A 16306-nucleotide genomic window follows, 5' to 3' on the forward strand; every position below is an offset into this window, starting at 1 on the left:
TGATGTGCTTATTTTTAATAAGTTTCATAGTAGTGACACACTATGTTAACAGAGGCTCAGATGTTTACGTGGGGATAAACCCAAAGCAGAAACAAAAAAATATTTTATGACCCCTCGTTGTTGAGTACAGTCAAGACGGCGCGGCTGCGGCAGCGACGTAACGCGGTCCGGACAACTGAGCAAGTAACACTTATTCTTTTCTTCTACTTGTTACAGCGTTGATTAATATTATAAGTACATGAATTGATTTTTATAAATATATTAAAAATAATAATACAATGAATTTATATTTAATTTCAAATAATATTTCCACAACATACTCCCCCCTTATGAACAACTGTTCATAGATGTGTTGATATAAAGGCGGCCAATCGATGGGAGTGTTTTATTCGAACTTTTAAGTTCAGCTATGCTCCGACTCACAGCTTAAATACTTTGGCTCCACCTTTCAGGAAAATACGTTGAGGGAATGTTTTTTTTTAATAAGACATTATGAGTATTTAATTACAGCACTTTAATTTCGTCCTGGGAATCACATTCTGGAAGGAAACAAATTTTACTAATAGGTCTTTTCATGATTTTGCTTTTAGTTGAAACAGATACCACCCTTATCTTACCATCACTTCCAGGATGAACATCGGCAATTCGTCCAAGAAGCCACTGCCCTGGACCACAGCGTTCATCTGCAATAAGCACCAGATCACCAATTTTGGCATTTCGCTTCTCATCCAACCATTTTGGACGGGACTGTAGTCGATTTAGATATTCGCTATGCCAACGTTTCCAAAAGTGCTGCTTCAATCTTTCCAAACGTTTCCATTTATCCAGTCGGTTCTCATTGACGTCCATTAGGTTTTCTTCTTGGATACAATTTGTAGGTTCGCCTATTAAAAAATGGGCTGGAGTCAGAGCATCGTAGTCCGAGGGATCAGATGACAAAGGACATAAAGGTCGCGAATTTAAACAGCTTTCAATTTGAGATAATAAAGTAGAAAGTTCCTCAAAACTTAGTACTCTATCGCCAACAATACGTTTTAGGTGATATTTGACGGATTTTACGCCTGCCTCCCATAGTCCTCCAAAGTTTGGTGAGGCAGGAGGAATAAAGTGCCATGTGGTACCATTTTTATTTAGAATATGGCGTAGTTCTTCTGGCAACGACTTTGTGGACTTATGGTGCAGAACTCGGAGTTCCTTAGACGCACCAACGAAATTTGTTCCACAATCTGAGTAAATGTCAGTACATTCACCTCGGCGAGAGATAAAACGCCTGAACGCTGCTAGAAAAGCTGTTGTTGTGAGATCCGATACAGCTTCCAGATGTAATGCCTTGGTTACCATACATACAAACAAACAAAGGTAACCTTTGGATATCACAGAGGACCGAAGAGTAGAATTCTTTATCATTATTGGACCAGCATAATCAACCCCGCTATGCTTAAATGGCCGTGTAGCATGTAGGCGAACAGATGGCAGATTTCCCATAATTTGTTGAGAAGTTTTTGCAGAATATCTAAAGCACTTCAAGCACCGTGAAATTATATTCTTTGCCAGTTGGGTCCCGGATAATATCCAAAACGATCTGTTGACATAAGACATAGTAAGAGTAATGCCGCCATGTAGTGTTCTTTCATGAGCATCTCTGATGATCAGAGTAGATAGAGGATTACTTTTTGATAAGACAATGGGATGCATTACGTTGAACTCCAAACTAGAGTTTTGTAGTCGGCCACCAACACGTATAATACCCTTATCGTCGAGAAAAGGCATGAGTTTTAACAAAGGACTTTGTTTTAAAGGCCTTTTTGTAGAAAGAAATTTTATTTCTTGCGGAAAATCAGCTTCTTGTACTTCCTTTACAAAAAAGTGAAGAGTGTTTCTTTTTTCGTTAGCTGTTAAGCCTCCCATTTTCCTTATTTTTGGATTTCTAATATTAAATATAAACCGAAAACAGTAAGATATATTTCTCAACAATCTGTTCAAATCTGAATACATATTAAGCCAAATGTTATACTCCTTTTTAATCAAATTATGTATTGATATATTCGGTTTCCTTTCTTCCTCATTGGTACCAAGATATGGAAGAGGTTTAGGCCAGGAGGAAGGTGGCTCATACAAAAACTGTGGTCCAGACCACCACATTTTATGATTTAATAATTCCTGAGCTGATATACCCCTTGACGCGCAGTCAGCGGGGTTAAGGGCGGATGGTACATAATTCCATTGAAGAGGACTACTAAATCTTTGTATGTCTGCTACTCTATTACCCACGTATACTGACCACTTTGAAGGGGGTTTTCTAATCCAGCTCAAGACCGTAGCACTATCGCTCCAATAATAAATGTTTTGGATGTTATAGTCTGTTAATGAGTTTTTAACACTATCGGTTAAATGCACTAGTAATTTTGCGGCACAAAGCTCCAATCGTGGGATAGTCACTGTTTTAATTGGGGAAACCTTCGATTTTGCTTGCAATATTGATACCGTTATAACATCAGGAGACAAAACTCTAGCGTATACAACAGCGGCATAAGCTTCTGTAGACGCATCACAAAAACAGTGAAGTTCAATTTGAGACTGTCGAGACCATTTTATCCATCTGGGGATTTTGACCTTTGTTAGATCTCTCAAAGAGTATCTATGTCTCGACCAAGCTTCTTCCAACTCTGTCGGTAATTTTTCGTCCCAGTCTATTACATGCTCCCAGAGTTTTTTAAATAGAGATTTTGAAACTAATGTAGTGGGTGTAAGCCAACCCAGGGGATCGTATAATCTAGCCGACTCAGATAGGATTGATCTTTTGGAGATATTTGGATTTTCATCCAGATTTACTTTGAAAGAAAATGAATCGCTACGCGTATTCCATTGGACTCCAAGAGTTTTTATGACGTTGTCCTTGTCAAAGCCAATTGTCAAGGAAGGATCCCGACATAATTCTGGAATTTCATGTAGTAGTTTTTCAGAGTTCGAGCTCCATTTTCGAAGGTTGCAGCCACCTAACTTTAGCAGCTTGCATAAGTCATTATATAAAACTTTGGCTTCTTCAAGAGTTTCAGCCCCAGATATAATGTCATCGACATACGAATCTGTTACTAAAACTTTGGCAGCCTTTGGGAAATCATGTTGGAAGTCTTCGGACAGTTTATGTAGGACACGGATAGCTAAATAAGGTGCACTGGTAGTACCATAGGTGACAGTGTTGAGTTCATAAATAGATATTTGATCAGAAGGATTGTACCTCCACAAAATCTGTTGAAATGGCCTATGTTCAGAGTTTACGTCAATTTGACGGAACATTTTTTCGATATCTGCACTAAATCCGATTTTGTGAAAACGCCATTTTGTAATTATCGAAGAAATTTCGTTTTGTAGTGCAGGACCTGGAGCTAGTTCATCATTAAGAGGTTTACAATTCGGAGAGTGGCTACTGCCATCAAATACCACACGAAGTTTGGTTGTGCTACTATCTTCTTTAAAGACCCCATGATGAGGGAGAAAGTATGAGTTTTGCCTTATATCTTCAGGATATTTACCGACTTTGGTCATATGACCTAACGTTTCATATTCCTTCATAAACGTTTTATAAGAATGTTCAAACTCAGAACGCTTGGAAAATGAAATTTCTAAGTGCCTCAACCTTTTGAATGCATTCAGAGCATTATTTTGTAAATTGGGAGCTTCATTTGAGGACAATATGGATTTGAATGGCAAATTCACGAGGTAGCGTCCGTTTTCTTGTCTTTCTGTCGAAGCTTTAAAATAGTTGTCGCATGCTATTTCCTCCTGAGTAAGATTTCTTTTTGAAGACACTTCTTCTTGTTCCCAGAATGATCTTAATATTGTCTCTAAATTGGTATTATGTATATGAATCTTATGAGATGATGGATTATCACATGTTCCCGAAAAAACCCAGCCGAAGTGAGTATTTTGAAAGAAAAGTCCATTGTGGACAAACGACTGAGACGGAATTTTAATTTTTGAGCATATGTCAGATCCTAGGATAATATCAATTTTGTCTGCTTTATAAAATAAAGGATCAGCTAACTCTTCAGAATTTATGTTAGGCATAGACACGTATTTGGTAGACAGATCGGGAGTATATGATGACAAGGTTAAAGGGCTAACTCTTCAGAATTTAGTACCAGTGCAGATCGGGAGTATATGATGACAAGGTTGGAAGTACCAGTGCAGTGCAGGATAGTATTGCCTTATTTTGGCGGTTATGCAAATCAATGCTAACAAGGTAATTTGATACATTTTCGTGACCATCGCCTACGCCAACAACTTTACATTGATTTTTTCTTCGTTTTAAGCCTAAAAGTTGTACTGCACATTCAGTAATAAGACTACCTTGAGAGCCTGGATCTAGCAATGCACGTAAAGGAAAAGTACCACTTGTTGTACGAACATTCAGTCTGATAGTATACAATAACACTGACTGAAAGTTATTTGCAGTATGGGTTGTAATATGAGAATGTAGATTTCGATTAGAGTTCTCAGAGTGGGTTTGATCAATTTCGTTAGAATGAAGAACTGTGTGATGCATTTGTCGGCATATTACACACCGGAAAGGAGAGTCACAATTATTTGGATCATGTCCAATAAAAAGACAGTTTCGACATATATTTTTCCTTAACAGAAATTCATCTTTTAGATCCAATGACAAAGAAAGGAATTTATAACATTTTGGGAGAGTGTGATTTGTTTTTTCACAATAAAAACAAGTTCTTTGATTGGATTTTGAAACCTTCGCATTATGACAGGATGTTTTCTTTAAATACTTATTGTTTTTATTAAATTTTTGTTTTGACGATGTTGGATATTCGTCACTTAAAGATTCCAGTGTGCGAAATGTCCTTTCAAGAAATGAAAAAAGTTCAGAACGAGATGGTAAATTTGTACTAGATTTGAGAGAATTTTCCCAATCTCGCCTAGTTTGCAAGTCGAGTTTTTGAATAATCAAATGAATAAGTATAGGGTCCCAGCTGATAGTACTCAGTCCAAGATTATTTAGGGATGCGAGGCATTCTTGTGTAGAATCATGGATCAATTTGATGGAATGAAAGCCTCCGTCTGATTTCGGTATGTTGAAAAGTTTGGACATTAAATTCCCAACTAGCATGCGCGGGTTATGATATCTAGATTCTAGAATTTGCCACGCCGAATCGTAATTTGCTTCTGTGGCTGAAAAAGTTTTTATTAAATTGGCAGCTTCACCTGAAAGAGTGCCCTTCAAATAAAAGAATTTTTGTACTTTGTTCAGTGAATCATTGTTGTGCACTAAAGATGAATAAATATCACGAAAAGGAAGCCAATCGATATAATCGCCAGAAAATTTTGGTAAATTAATCTTGGGAAGGCGACTGTCTGCATTTATGGTTGTGTCCGAACGATTATTTGGAGCAGCAAAAGTGCTTGCTAATGGTGAATTAGCTGCAGAAGTATCGGGAAGAGAATCGATTAAGCGTCCTTTGAACATTAAAAATTTTTCAGAAAACTCGAAAAATACGTCTTCTTTCAAATACGGAACATCGTTCTCATCCATGGATGTTTCATGTGCCAATCTTACAATTTTTGCATGCTGACTTTCGAACTTGGTGAAGATGTCGTCAATTATTTGGGCAAGGGAGTTCAAATAACCATGAGTTTTTTCTTCCCTGGATTTCCTATTGAATCCAATTTCGTGTTTATTAACCAATTGCAACAAACCACGTTGTTCTTTTATTAAAATGTCAAGTGAACTCATGATAAATGTACTGCACTTAAAACACGCTAGTCACACAAATTTGCACAATTGATTTCACTGACAATCTGGGTTTAATTTTTCAGAAAAAATAATATTTTATAAGTTCCCGGGTTTCGGCACCAATTTTTATGTTAAGAAATTACTCGATTTTAGAAAAGTTAGATCGAGAATTTAAAAGACTGTAGTAAATTCACTTTAAAAGAATATTTCCAGAAATTTATTGATTAATGCAAATGCCAATTGTATTTGCATATGTTCAGAAAAATGAATTTGCTGGAAGTAGAAGAAAAGAATGGTTGGTTAGTGAAATACTTGCTGCTGCGATGTTGTTCGATCTGGAGTTAAAACAGAAGAGAGTGAAAAAGTATCAGCGCAAAAGTGTAGAACCCAAACTATTTTAACTCAAAGAATTATTGAGTTTGAATGCTGTGCTGATTTACCAGAAACACCTGAGCCTCAATTTATGATGTGCTTATTTTTAATAAGTTTCATAGTAGTGACACACTATGTTAACAGAGGCTCAGATGTTTACGTGGGGATAAACCCAAAGCAGAAACAAAAAAAATATTTTATGACCCCTCGTGTCTCTGTTACGTTATTCTTTGTTATTGTTGTTGTTGTCGCTGCATTGTTTATTTACTAAACATAATGCAGCGACGTCATAACAAAGACAATAGCGAAAGCAGAGACAGTAAATAAGATCAATGCCGGCTTGTTATGTTTTTTATTTGCATTAGATTTTTTAGTTCTGTTTACATACTCTGCCGTGCTGCATTAAATCGATCTAACAAACATTAATTTCTGCCTTGCTGCGATTGTTCAAAATAACTTAACTCGGTTTTGTTAAATTAATTAAATATTAATTTAAGTTAAATTTTATAATATTAATAATTAATTATTGTCCCATAAGGAGGCGAATATATTTCCAAATTATATTAAATTATAATTTTGTGTAAAATAAAGTTGCCCCAGTGACAATCAAATATTTTAAAGAAAACTTTTGTTGTGTTTTTTTGCGCTGGCTCGAGGAGCCAATAAATCTCATACATTTTTATGGTGCCGAAACCCGGGAATAGTGAACATTCCCTATAAAAAAAGAATAAATAAAATAAAAAGTGACTTATCCCTAAAACTAAAAAATTATACAAAATAAAAAAAACAGTGTGTAAATAAATTAACTTTTTCTGAAAAAGTGGAACTCACAAACTGTGAAAATAAAAAAAAATTGTTCTAATAAACTGAAAATTATTAAATCAAAGTGAAATTATATTGCCTCATTCTCTGGAAGAAAAAATTATTGAAATTTTAACTTTATCTGCCCCTGTGCTGGAAATTAAAAAATATTAAAAAATTACTCAAACCTGGAAAAAACTAAAATAACAAAGCTGGAAAAAAACTAAAATTACAAAAGCTGGAAATTAAAGAAAATAAATTTGTGCAACGAAAAACTAAATTTACAAAAAATCTGAAAATTTGAGAAAGAAATTTAAACTGAATGGTGAAAATAAAAACAAAGAAATTGTGAAACCAAATCTGCCCCGTCTCTGGGAAATAATAAAAACTATATTTTATCAAGTTTGTGTGTGCCAAACTACAGCTGACTCTGCCTCATATTGGTGAGGAATTTTAATCGGACAATTTTATAAAAAATTTATTTCTACTCCTCTACTGGGACATTTTAAATTATAAATTCTCGAAAGTGAAATTTTGCATAAAATTAAAATGGAGGATTACTCAAGATCAATTGAAGATCAAAAGATTTTAATGACCCGTGTTCAACGAATCATTTCGGATTTCGAACAATTGTCCATTGGTGAAAAAACCCGAGGTTTGTGCCAAAGCTGTCTCGATGAGATAGAAGAAATTAAAAAAACTTTTGAAGCTAACCATGAGCAACTTTTCGATATCGTTCGGGACAAATCAATTAATACTGCTGATGTCCCATACTTCCACGACGATGTCCATTATCAATTTTTTAGAATTTATCTCAGTGGAAAAGGAAAATTGCTCGATTTTATTTCTGAATATCGTGCTCCGAGTTCTCCGAATTTCCATTCTACATTCCATGCCTCATCTTCTCAAAGGAACGATACTATTATTCCAGAAGTTCGTCTTCCTAAGATAGATATTCCCACTTTTTCCGGTGACTATTTAAATTGGGTCTCTTATAGAGATATGTTCCTTTCTCTTGTGCACAACAATCAAAGTTTGTCCAATGTGCAAAAATATTATTTTCTCAAAAATTCGTGCCGAGATACGCCTTTATCTATTGTGAATGAATATCCTGCCTCTGAAAGAAGCTATGATTTAGCATGGACTGCGTTGGAAAATAGATATCACAATAAAAGGAAAATAACAGATACAGTTCTACGGAAATTGCTCAGTATCCCAAAATCTAATGGCACGTGTGAAAGCATAAAAACTCTCCTTGACTCGACAAGAAATAGCTTGGCTCTATTGAGCACTTTAGGCATTGACTGCTCTAATTGGGATCCTCTGCTTATCCATATTACTGTTAGTAAATTGGATCTCCAAACATGCAAAGAATGGGAGCAGTCATTGAAGGCCACAACTGAAATACCCAATATATCAGTCTTATACAATTTTCTCGAAACTACTTTTCGAACATTGGAATCGATCTCTGAGTACGCTGAGTGCACATCCAAACCACAGTATAAGCCTAATTACTCTAAATCGCACCAACCACAAAAACTGACTCAAAATCGTCGAATAAATATGGCGTCTGTTAACGATGAAAATTGCCCCTGTTGCGGTAAGCGCCATTTTCTCTACAAATGTTTCAAATTTGCCGCTATGTCTTCTGCCTCTAAGCGTGAATTAATTAATTTGAAGAAAATATGTCGCAATTGTTTGAATATTGGACATTTCTCGAAAGACTGCAAAAGTACTAGTCGTTGCAAATCTTGCAACCTTGCTCACCACACTATTATTCATAACGAGTGTACCACTCAAAGCAAATCCAACAATTCAAATATCCCAGATCAAATGGCCTCTTCTTCCTCTGTTGATAACTCAAACATAAACTTGTCTCTGATGAACACTACAGTAATGCCTCATGTATTGCTCGCAACTATTCGTGTCATAGTAAAGAGCGAATATGGAAATTTCACATTAAGAGCGATTTTAGATCAAGGTGCTCAAGCGACATTAATCACAGAAAGTGCAGCTCAACTTCTAAGACTTAAAAAGTTTAATACATTTGCCCGAATAACTGGTGTAGGTGGAGACACAATTGTTGTTCGCAAATTTGTGAAATTTAATCTTGCCTCTCACTTTGAAAATGATTTCGAGCTGGAAAGCCAAGCTTATGTAATGCCGTCTTTGAATAATTATTGTGCTGGTCCTGTGGACAGACAAAAACTGCCTCAATTAAATGAATTCGAATTAGCTGATCCAGATTTCGACAAAAACGATAAAATAGATTTGCTCATTGGTGGTGATCTGTATGGAGACATTTTACTTCCTCAACAAAAGAAATTCGAAAAAGGCATTTTTCTTCAACTTACCCATTTCGGATGGATAGTTTCTGGCCCAACGGCAGAGATTTCTTACTCCAAGGGAGTTAATATTAATTTGTGTTCCTTAGACACTCAGTTAAAAGCTTTTTGGGAACAAGAAGAGCTGATCGAATCTAGAAAACTGACACCTGAAGAACTATCTTGTGAAGATTTCTTCAAAAATAATTACTCGCGTGGTTCAGATGGACGGTACACTGTAGCTTTACCCTTTCGGTCTCAACTAATTGGCAAATCTCCCCCTGTATTCAGTCACAGTGACTTCAGTGCCTTAAAAAGACTAAAACAAGTTGAAAGTAAGTTTTCTAAAGACCCAAACTTTGCCTCTGAATACAAAAAGTTTATGGATGAATATGAATCGCTCGGTCATATGGAAAAAATTGGTCCCTATCCTCAATCCATCCAACCTTATGGATATTTTCTGCCTCATCACGGCGTTGTGAGGGAATCTAGTTCCACGACAAAACTGCGTGTTGTTTTCGACGGTAGCAGTAAAAGATTACCTTCTTCTTCATTGAACGAAGAACTTTTTCCTGGCCCTGCTCTACAAAATGACTTGCCGACTATTATTAATCGATGGCGTCGATTTAAAATAGGATTTAGATCGGATTTGGAGAAAATGTTCCGACAAATAAAAGTTATAGAAAGCCATCAACATTATCAGCAAATATTATGGCGAAATTCTGACTCAAATATCGACGTATACAAGCTTAAAACTGTCACTTATGGCACTTCTTCAGCCCCGTACCTCTCGATTCGAGTACTTCATCAATTGGCTCAAGATGAAAACGAAACTTTCCCAGAAGCGTGTAAGATATTAAAAACGGACACATACGTAGATGATATTATCTCTGGTGCTGACTCTGAGTCAGAAGCAATATTTCTACAGGAAAATTTGGTTAAATTATTATCCGCTGGTGGATTTAATTTACGCAAATGGACTTCTAATTCCACAGAACTTATGTCTCATATACCGGAAGACTTCCGTGAAAAATCAAATGTTTTCGATTTAAATGAACCAAATGTGGTAAAAGCTTTAGGCTTAGGCTGGAATACTGATTATGATACTTTCTCATTTGAAGTTAACTTCCCCATCAAAGAAAATGTCACAAAAGCAAGTCTTTTATCAGATGCTGCAAAATTGTATGACCCACTAGGTTGGCTGGCGCCTGTCACAATTCAGGCGAAAATATATTTCCAAAAGTTATGGCTCGAAGGCATCGATTGGAAAGATGAGGTTTCTCCAAACATGAAAAATAACTGGAATTCTTACTTAAAAGAACTAAAAACGATAGAAAATGTTTCAATACCTCGCTGGGTTGGCAGTTCCAAAAAATCTATCGTAGAACTGCATGGGTTTTGTGACGCTTCTACCTCAGCATTCGCTGCTGCTGTATTTATCAAAGTTTTAAATGCGAACGGAGAAGGTGTAGTTAACTTACTACAGTCAAAAACAAAAGTTGCCCCACTAAAGGTTTTATCTGTCCCAAAATTGGAATTGTGTGGAGCAACACTGCTAGCGAAACTTGTCCATAAAGTTCAAAATATGCTGGAGCTAAACATTGAAAACACATTTTATTGGACAGATAGTATAACTGTTTTATGTTGGCTCAGAGGAGAATCTTCAAAATGGAGCGTATTTGTTGGAAATCGAGTGAGCGAAGTCCAACGGTACTCTAATATTTCTCAATGGCGCTATGTCTCTACAAACGATAACCCTGCTGACTGTGCTTCCCGTGGTATATCATCTGCTGACTTAGTTGCTCATCCTCTTTGGTGGACAGGTCCACTATGGCTCTCTCAAGCTCCATCTAGTTGGCCCAAACAACCAGAGAACTCCTACGAAACCAGTCTCGAAATGCGAAAGTCTGCATTAAAAGTAAACTCATCTACTGTCTCGGAATATCCAGAATTGCTCACGGCATATTCCTCTCTTACGAAATTAATTCGCATCACTGCTTATATCCTGCGTTTTCTCCAATATAAGAAAGACTCGAAGGAACGATTGTCTGGCTATCTCAGATCTTCCGAACTGAAGAAATCGCTGCAGAAATTAATTACTCTGTCTCAAGATGTGGATTTTGGACTCGAAATTCAACAGCTACGAAAGGAAAAAGGCGTTCATTCCAGTAGCAGAATTGCTCAACTTTGCCCATTTCTCGACGAAGATGGTCTACTTCGTGTTGGAGGACGTCTACAAAAGGCTAAGTTTCATTATGAATTTAAACATCCTATTATTTTGTCGAAACAAAACCCATTGTCTCTTTTAATCTTTACAGATGCCCATCTGAAGACTCTACATGGCGGCCTTATTCAAATGCAGGCGTATGTTACTCGAAGGTTTTGGATACTTTCTGCCCGCAACCTGGCTAAAAAAGTGCTACGCAGCTGTATTACTTGTTTCAAGTACAAGGCCAAGTCATCTCAGCAAATAATGGGAAACCTGCCATCGGTACGAGTTCAACCTACTCGACCGTTTAAGCACAGTGGTGTTGACTACGCTGGTCCAATAACTATAAAACAATCAACAGCAAGAAATTCTGTTACGACAAAGGGATACATCTGCCTCTTTGTCTGTATGGTCACCAAAGCGCTGCACCTTGAAGCTGTTACTAGCCTCTCTACGGACGCTTTTATTGCCGCATTTAGACGATTTACCTCACGACGTGGCATGTGCTCTGACCTATATTCAGACTGCGGCACAAACTTTGTTGGCTCTAACAAAGAACTCAAAATACTTCAAAGAAGAAGCATTGAATCGCTACCGGAAGATCTAGCAAACCTTCTCGCTAACAGTGGCACAAATTGGCATTTTATACCACCCGCTTCGCCAAACTTTGGAGGTCTCTGGGAAGCGGGTGTAAAATCTACAAAACACCATTTGAAACGCATTATGGATAGTCGAATCCTAACCTATGAGGAATTGTCCACTCTCTTGACTCAAATTGAAGGATGTCTTAATTCCAGGCCGCTTTGCCCCATTTCAACTGACCCAGCAGATTGTGAAGCCTTAACTCCATCCCATTTCCTGGTTGGAGAGCCAATTTTATCTGTCCCAGATGAAAATCTATTAGACCACAATATAGATAGGCTTTCCCGCTGGAAAGTAGTTCAGTTGCTCAATCAACAGTTTTGGAATCGCTGGAAAACTGAATATATCAACCGTTTACAATCTCGCCCAAAATGGCTCAAACCCCAAAAGAACCTTGAAGTTGGCGATTTGGTCATCATATTTGACGAACGAGTTCCCCCAGGTCAATGGCCACTAGCCCGAATTACAGAAGTCCATCCCGGTGCTGATGGAAAAGTCCGAGTTGTTTCCCTGAAATGCAGTGGTAAAATCTATAAACGTCCTGTCTCTAAAGTTGCACTTCTGCCCCAACAACAAAACTTTAATTACGCAAATGATCCTGAAAAGAGTTGCTGTGAGCCGAGGCACAGCGTGGTTAGCTCGGAAACCAAATAAAACACCTCTCAAATCTGCCCCAATCTATGTCAAGAACAGTTGTTCTTTGTGCGGGGGAATGTTGGAGAATCAACGATTATTTATTTACTATTTTATTTATTTCGATTTTATTCTTTAATAATTTATTATTTATATTTATTATTTTTCCTTTATATTACCATTCTAATATGGCATCCCTATTTTCTTCCCTAAACTGTCACCAACTGACATCCCTAATTTTGTTAATATTCTATTTTTGCCTATTCCCTTTTTCTAATGCAAATAATTCAAGGTCATAATTTGGCAACGTAGCACGGACAATGATCTTTGTTTACTGTCTCTGTTACGTTATTCTTTGTTATTGTTGTTGTTGTCGCTGCATTGTTTATTTACTAAACATAATGCAGCGACGTCGTAACAAAGGTAATAGCGAAAGCAGAGACAGTAAATAAGATCAATGCCGGCTTGTTATGTTTTATTATTTGCATTAGTTTTTAGTTCTGTCGTTATACTCTGCCGTGCTGCATTAAACCGATCTATCGAACAACATTAATTCTGCCTTGCTGCAATTGTTTTAATTAATTTAATTAAGGTTTTTATAATAGTAATAATTATTGATTGTCCCGTCGGGAGCATAAAATTTACAAATTATATTAAATTATAATTTATTGTTAAATAAAGTTGCCCCAGAGACAATTTAAATTTTTTAAGAAAACTCTTTGTGTTTTTTTTTTGCGCTGGCTCGAGGAGCCAATAAAACTCATACAGCGTCACTTTTTGCTTTCAAAAAATAAGCAAACACATAACGGGATTTGTCATCTATGAATGTCAATATGTAACGAGCTCCCCCTAAAGATGCTACATTTATTGGTCCGCAAATGTCTGTATGAACAATTTCTAATAAGTCACTCGCCCTATTCTCTGTGTTTGTAAATGGCCTAACTATACACTTACTCTTCATACACACAGTACAATTCAAAGTTTTTGGAAATTTTACATTCATACCTTCAACCATTTGCTCTTCTGCTAGTTGTCGCAAACTGTCCACATTCAGATGACCATAACGGTAGTGCCACTGCATTGCATTTGTTGTTGCTTCGGCCAGAAACAAATTTTGATGAGGTTCGCTGAACAAAAACAAATTACCCGCTCTCCTCGCTGTCAGCACAATTCTCCCCTTGTTTATGATTCTCGCACTCTGCTTGCCGAATTTCACATCATGAACAACCGCTACTCTGCCTACCGAAATAAAATTACACTGTAGGCTCGGCACAAATAAGACATCATTCAGCACAACGTCACCCTTGTTGATCGCAACTCTCCCCTTCCCCTTTGCTTCGATGGTTTTTTCGCCTGCTAGGGAGATTTGCTCATGATGCTCCTCAAACGTCGTAAACATGTTTCGATCGCAGCATAAGTGTGAGGAAGCACCGCTATCTAGGCACCATACATTTTTATTGAGGTTGTTGTTGTCGATCGACGCCAAAACGGTGTACGCTTGCTCGCCCTTTTTCCCTGCCTTCTTGCATTGAGCAGCGAAATGGCCTCTGCCGCCGCAGTTGAAACAGTTGTTGTTCTTGTGTGTGCGGAACCCTTTCTGACTGCTACCTGCGTTGTTGTTGGAGTTTGGTTGATGTGCGTTGTTAAATTTTCTATTGTTGTTTTTGTTGTAAATTCTTTTGTTTTGGGTCATAAACGCCTGTGTACGATTTTCTTCAATGTTGCTACCTGATGATCTCCTTTCATTTTCTTCAGCCAATTTTATTTTCAGCGATGATAAAGATGGTAAAGTGTCCCTCGACTCAAGTGCCACCACAAAATTTTCGAATGATTTGGGAAGACTGGCGAGGATCATTATGACCAAAATTTCCTCATTCAGTTCGATACCTGACTCGGCCAGTCTATCCACAACTTGCGTAAATTCGCACATATATTGTTGCACTGCATCGGTTTCTTCCATTTTCATGTTTATTAATTTCTTAAACAGCGACACTTTTCTTATTGGCCCTTTTGGCCGATGAATTTCTGCTAGGCACTTCCATGCATCCTTTGCTGTTTTGCAGTTTTTGATGTGGGACAATTGAACTGGCGCGATGCTTAATATAATCGTCGCCATTGCCTTTTCGTCTTTCTTTTTCCACTCTTGACTCTTCTCCGCAACCACTTCTTCTGAAATAACCTCCCACAGGTCTTGGTGGATCAGCACACTCTTCATTTGCATATTCCAGGACTCATAATTGTCCTCTGACAATTTTTCAATATTTAGTATTGACGACATTATTGTTATATTTATTTTTCTTTTCGACGCACTTTTAACACAATGTCTTTTCTATTTTTTTTTTCGCTGTCCACTCAACACTTTAATATTTTTCTGGGCATTCACTTATTAATTGTGTGTTCTGCTACTGCGTAGACCTGGGCCCATAACCTGTTGAATACTTTGGCTGCTCGTTCGCTCTGATTAAAATGAAACACTTCTTGTTTGTTTGGTTGCTTAATGGAGAGTGATTTATTTACAACTTACATGCTAACAAAGAAAGCTTAAATCTATGAAAGCTTAAATCTAGTATGCCTCAGTTGGCCCTTGAAAAATATTCTTTAATAAATCCACGCCTCAGTTGGCCCTTGAAAAATATTCTTTAATAAATCCACGCCTCAGTTGGCCCTTGAAAAATATTCTTTAATAAATCCACGCCTCAGTTGGCCCTTGAAAAATATTCTTTAATAAATCCACGCCTCAGTTGGCCCTTGAAAAATATTCTTTAATAAATCCACGCCTCAGTTGGCCCTTGAAAAATATTCTTTAATAAATCCACGCCTCAGTTGGCCCTTGAAAAAATATTCTTTAATAAATCCACGCCTCAGTTGGCCCTTGAAAAATATTCTTTAATAAATCCACGCCTCAGTTGGCCCTTGAAAAATATTCTTTAATAAATCCACGCCTCAGTTGGCCCTTGAAAAATATTCTTTAATAAATCCACGCCTCAGTTGGCCCTTGAAAAATATTCTTTAATAAATCCACGCCTCAGTTGGCCCTTGAAAAATATTCTTTAATAAATCCACGCCTCAGTTGGCCCTTGAAAAATATTCTTTAATAAATCCACGCCTCAGTTGGCCCTTGAAAAATATTCTTTAATAAATCCACGCCTCAGTTGGCCCTTGAAAAATATTCTTTAATAAATCCACGCCTCAGTTGGCCCTTGAAAAATATTCTTTAATAAATCCACGCCTCAGTTGGCCCTTGAAAAATATTCTTTAATAAATCCACGCCTCAGTTGGCCCTTGAAAAATATTCTTTAATAAATCCACGCCTCAGTTGGCCCTTGAAAAATATTCTTTAATAAATCCACGCCTCAGTTGGCCCTTGAAAAATATTCTTTAATAAATCCACGCCTCAGTTGGCCCTTGAAAAATATTCTTTAATAAATCCACGCCTCAGTTGGCCCTTGAAAAATATTCTTTAATAAATCAACGCCTAAGTTGGCCCTTGAAATCCACGCCTCAGTTGGCCCTTGAAAAATATTCTTTAATAAATCCACGCCTCAGTTGGCCCCTTTAATAAATCCACACCTCAGTTCG

At 37.1% G+C, this 16306-nt stretch overlaps 1 protein-coding gene across 1 annotated transcript; it reads left to right on the plus strand.

Annotated features, from left to right (window-relative positions):
• The first annotated feature begins 11140 nt into the window (after positions 1-11140).
• On the plus strand, positions 11141-12748 carry LOC133334367 (uncharacterized). The gene has a single exon (XM_061542665.1). The coding sequence runs from the start codon at positions 11141-11143 to the stop codon at positions 12746-12748; it is 1608 nt and encodes a 535-aa protein (XP_061398649.1).
• The last annotated feature ends 3558 nt before the right edge of the window (positions 12749-16306 follow it).

This window comes from Musca vetustissima, unplaced genomic scaffold (assembly GCF_032173495.1).
Source record: "Musca vetustissima isolate MV318-11 ecotype Yass unplaced genomic scaffold, APGP_CSIRO_Mvet_v1 utg291168, whole genome shotgun sequence".
In the NCBI taxonomy this organism is placed as follows: Eukaryota; Metazoa; Arthropoda; class Insecta; order Diptera; family Muscidae; genus Musca; species Musca vetustissima.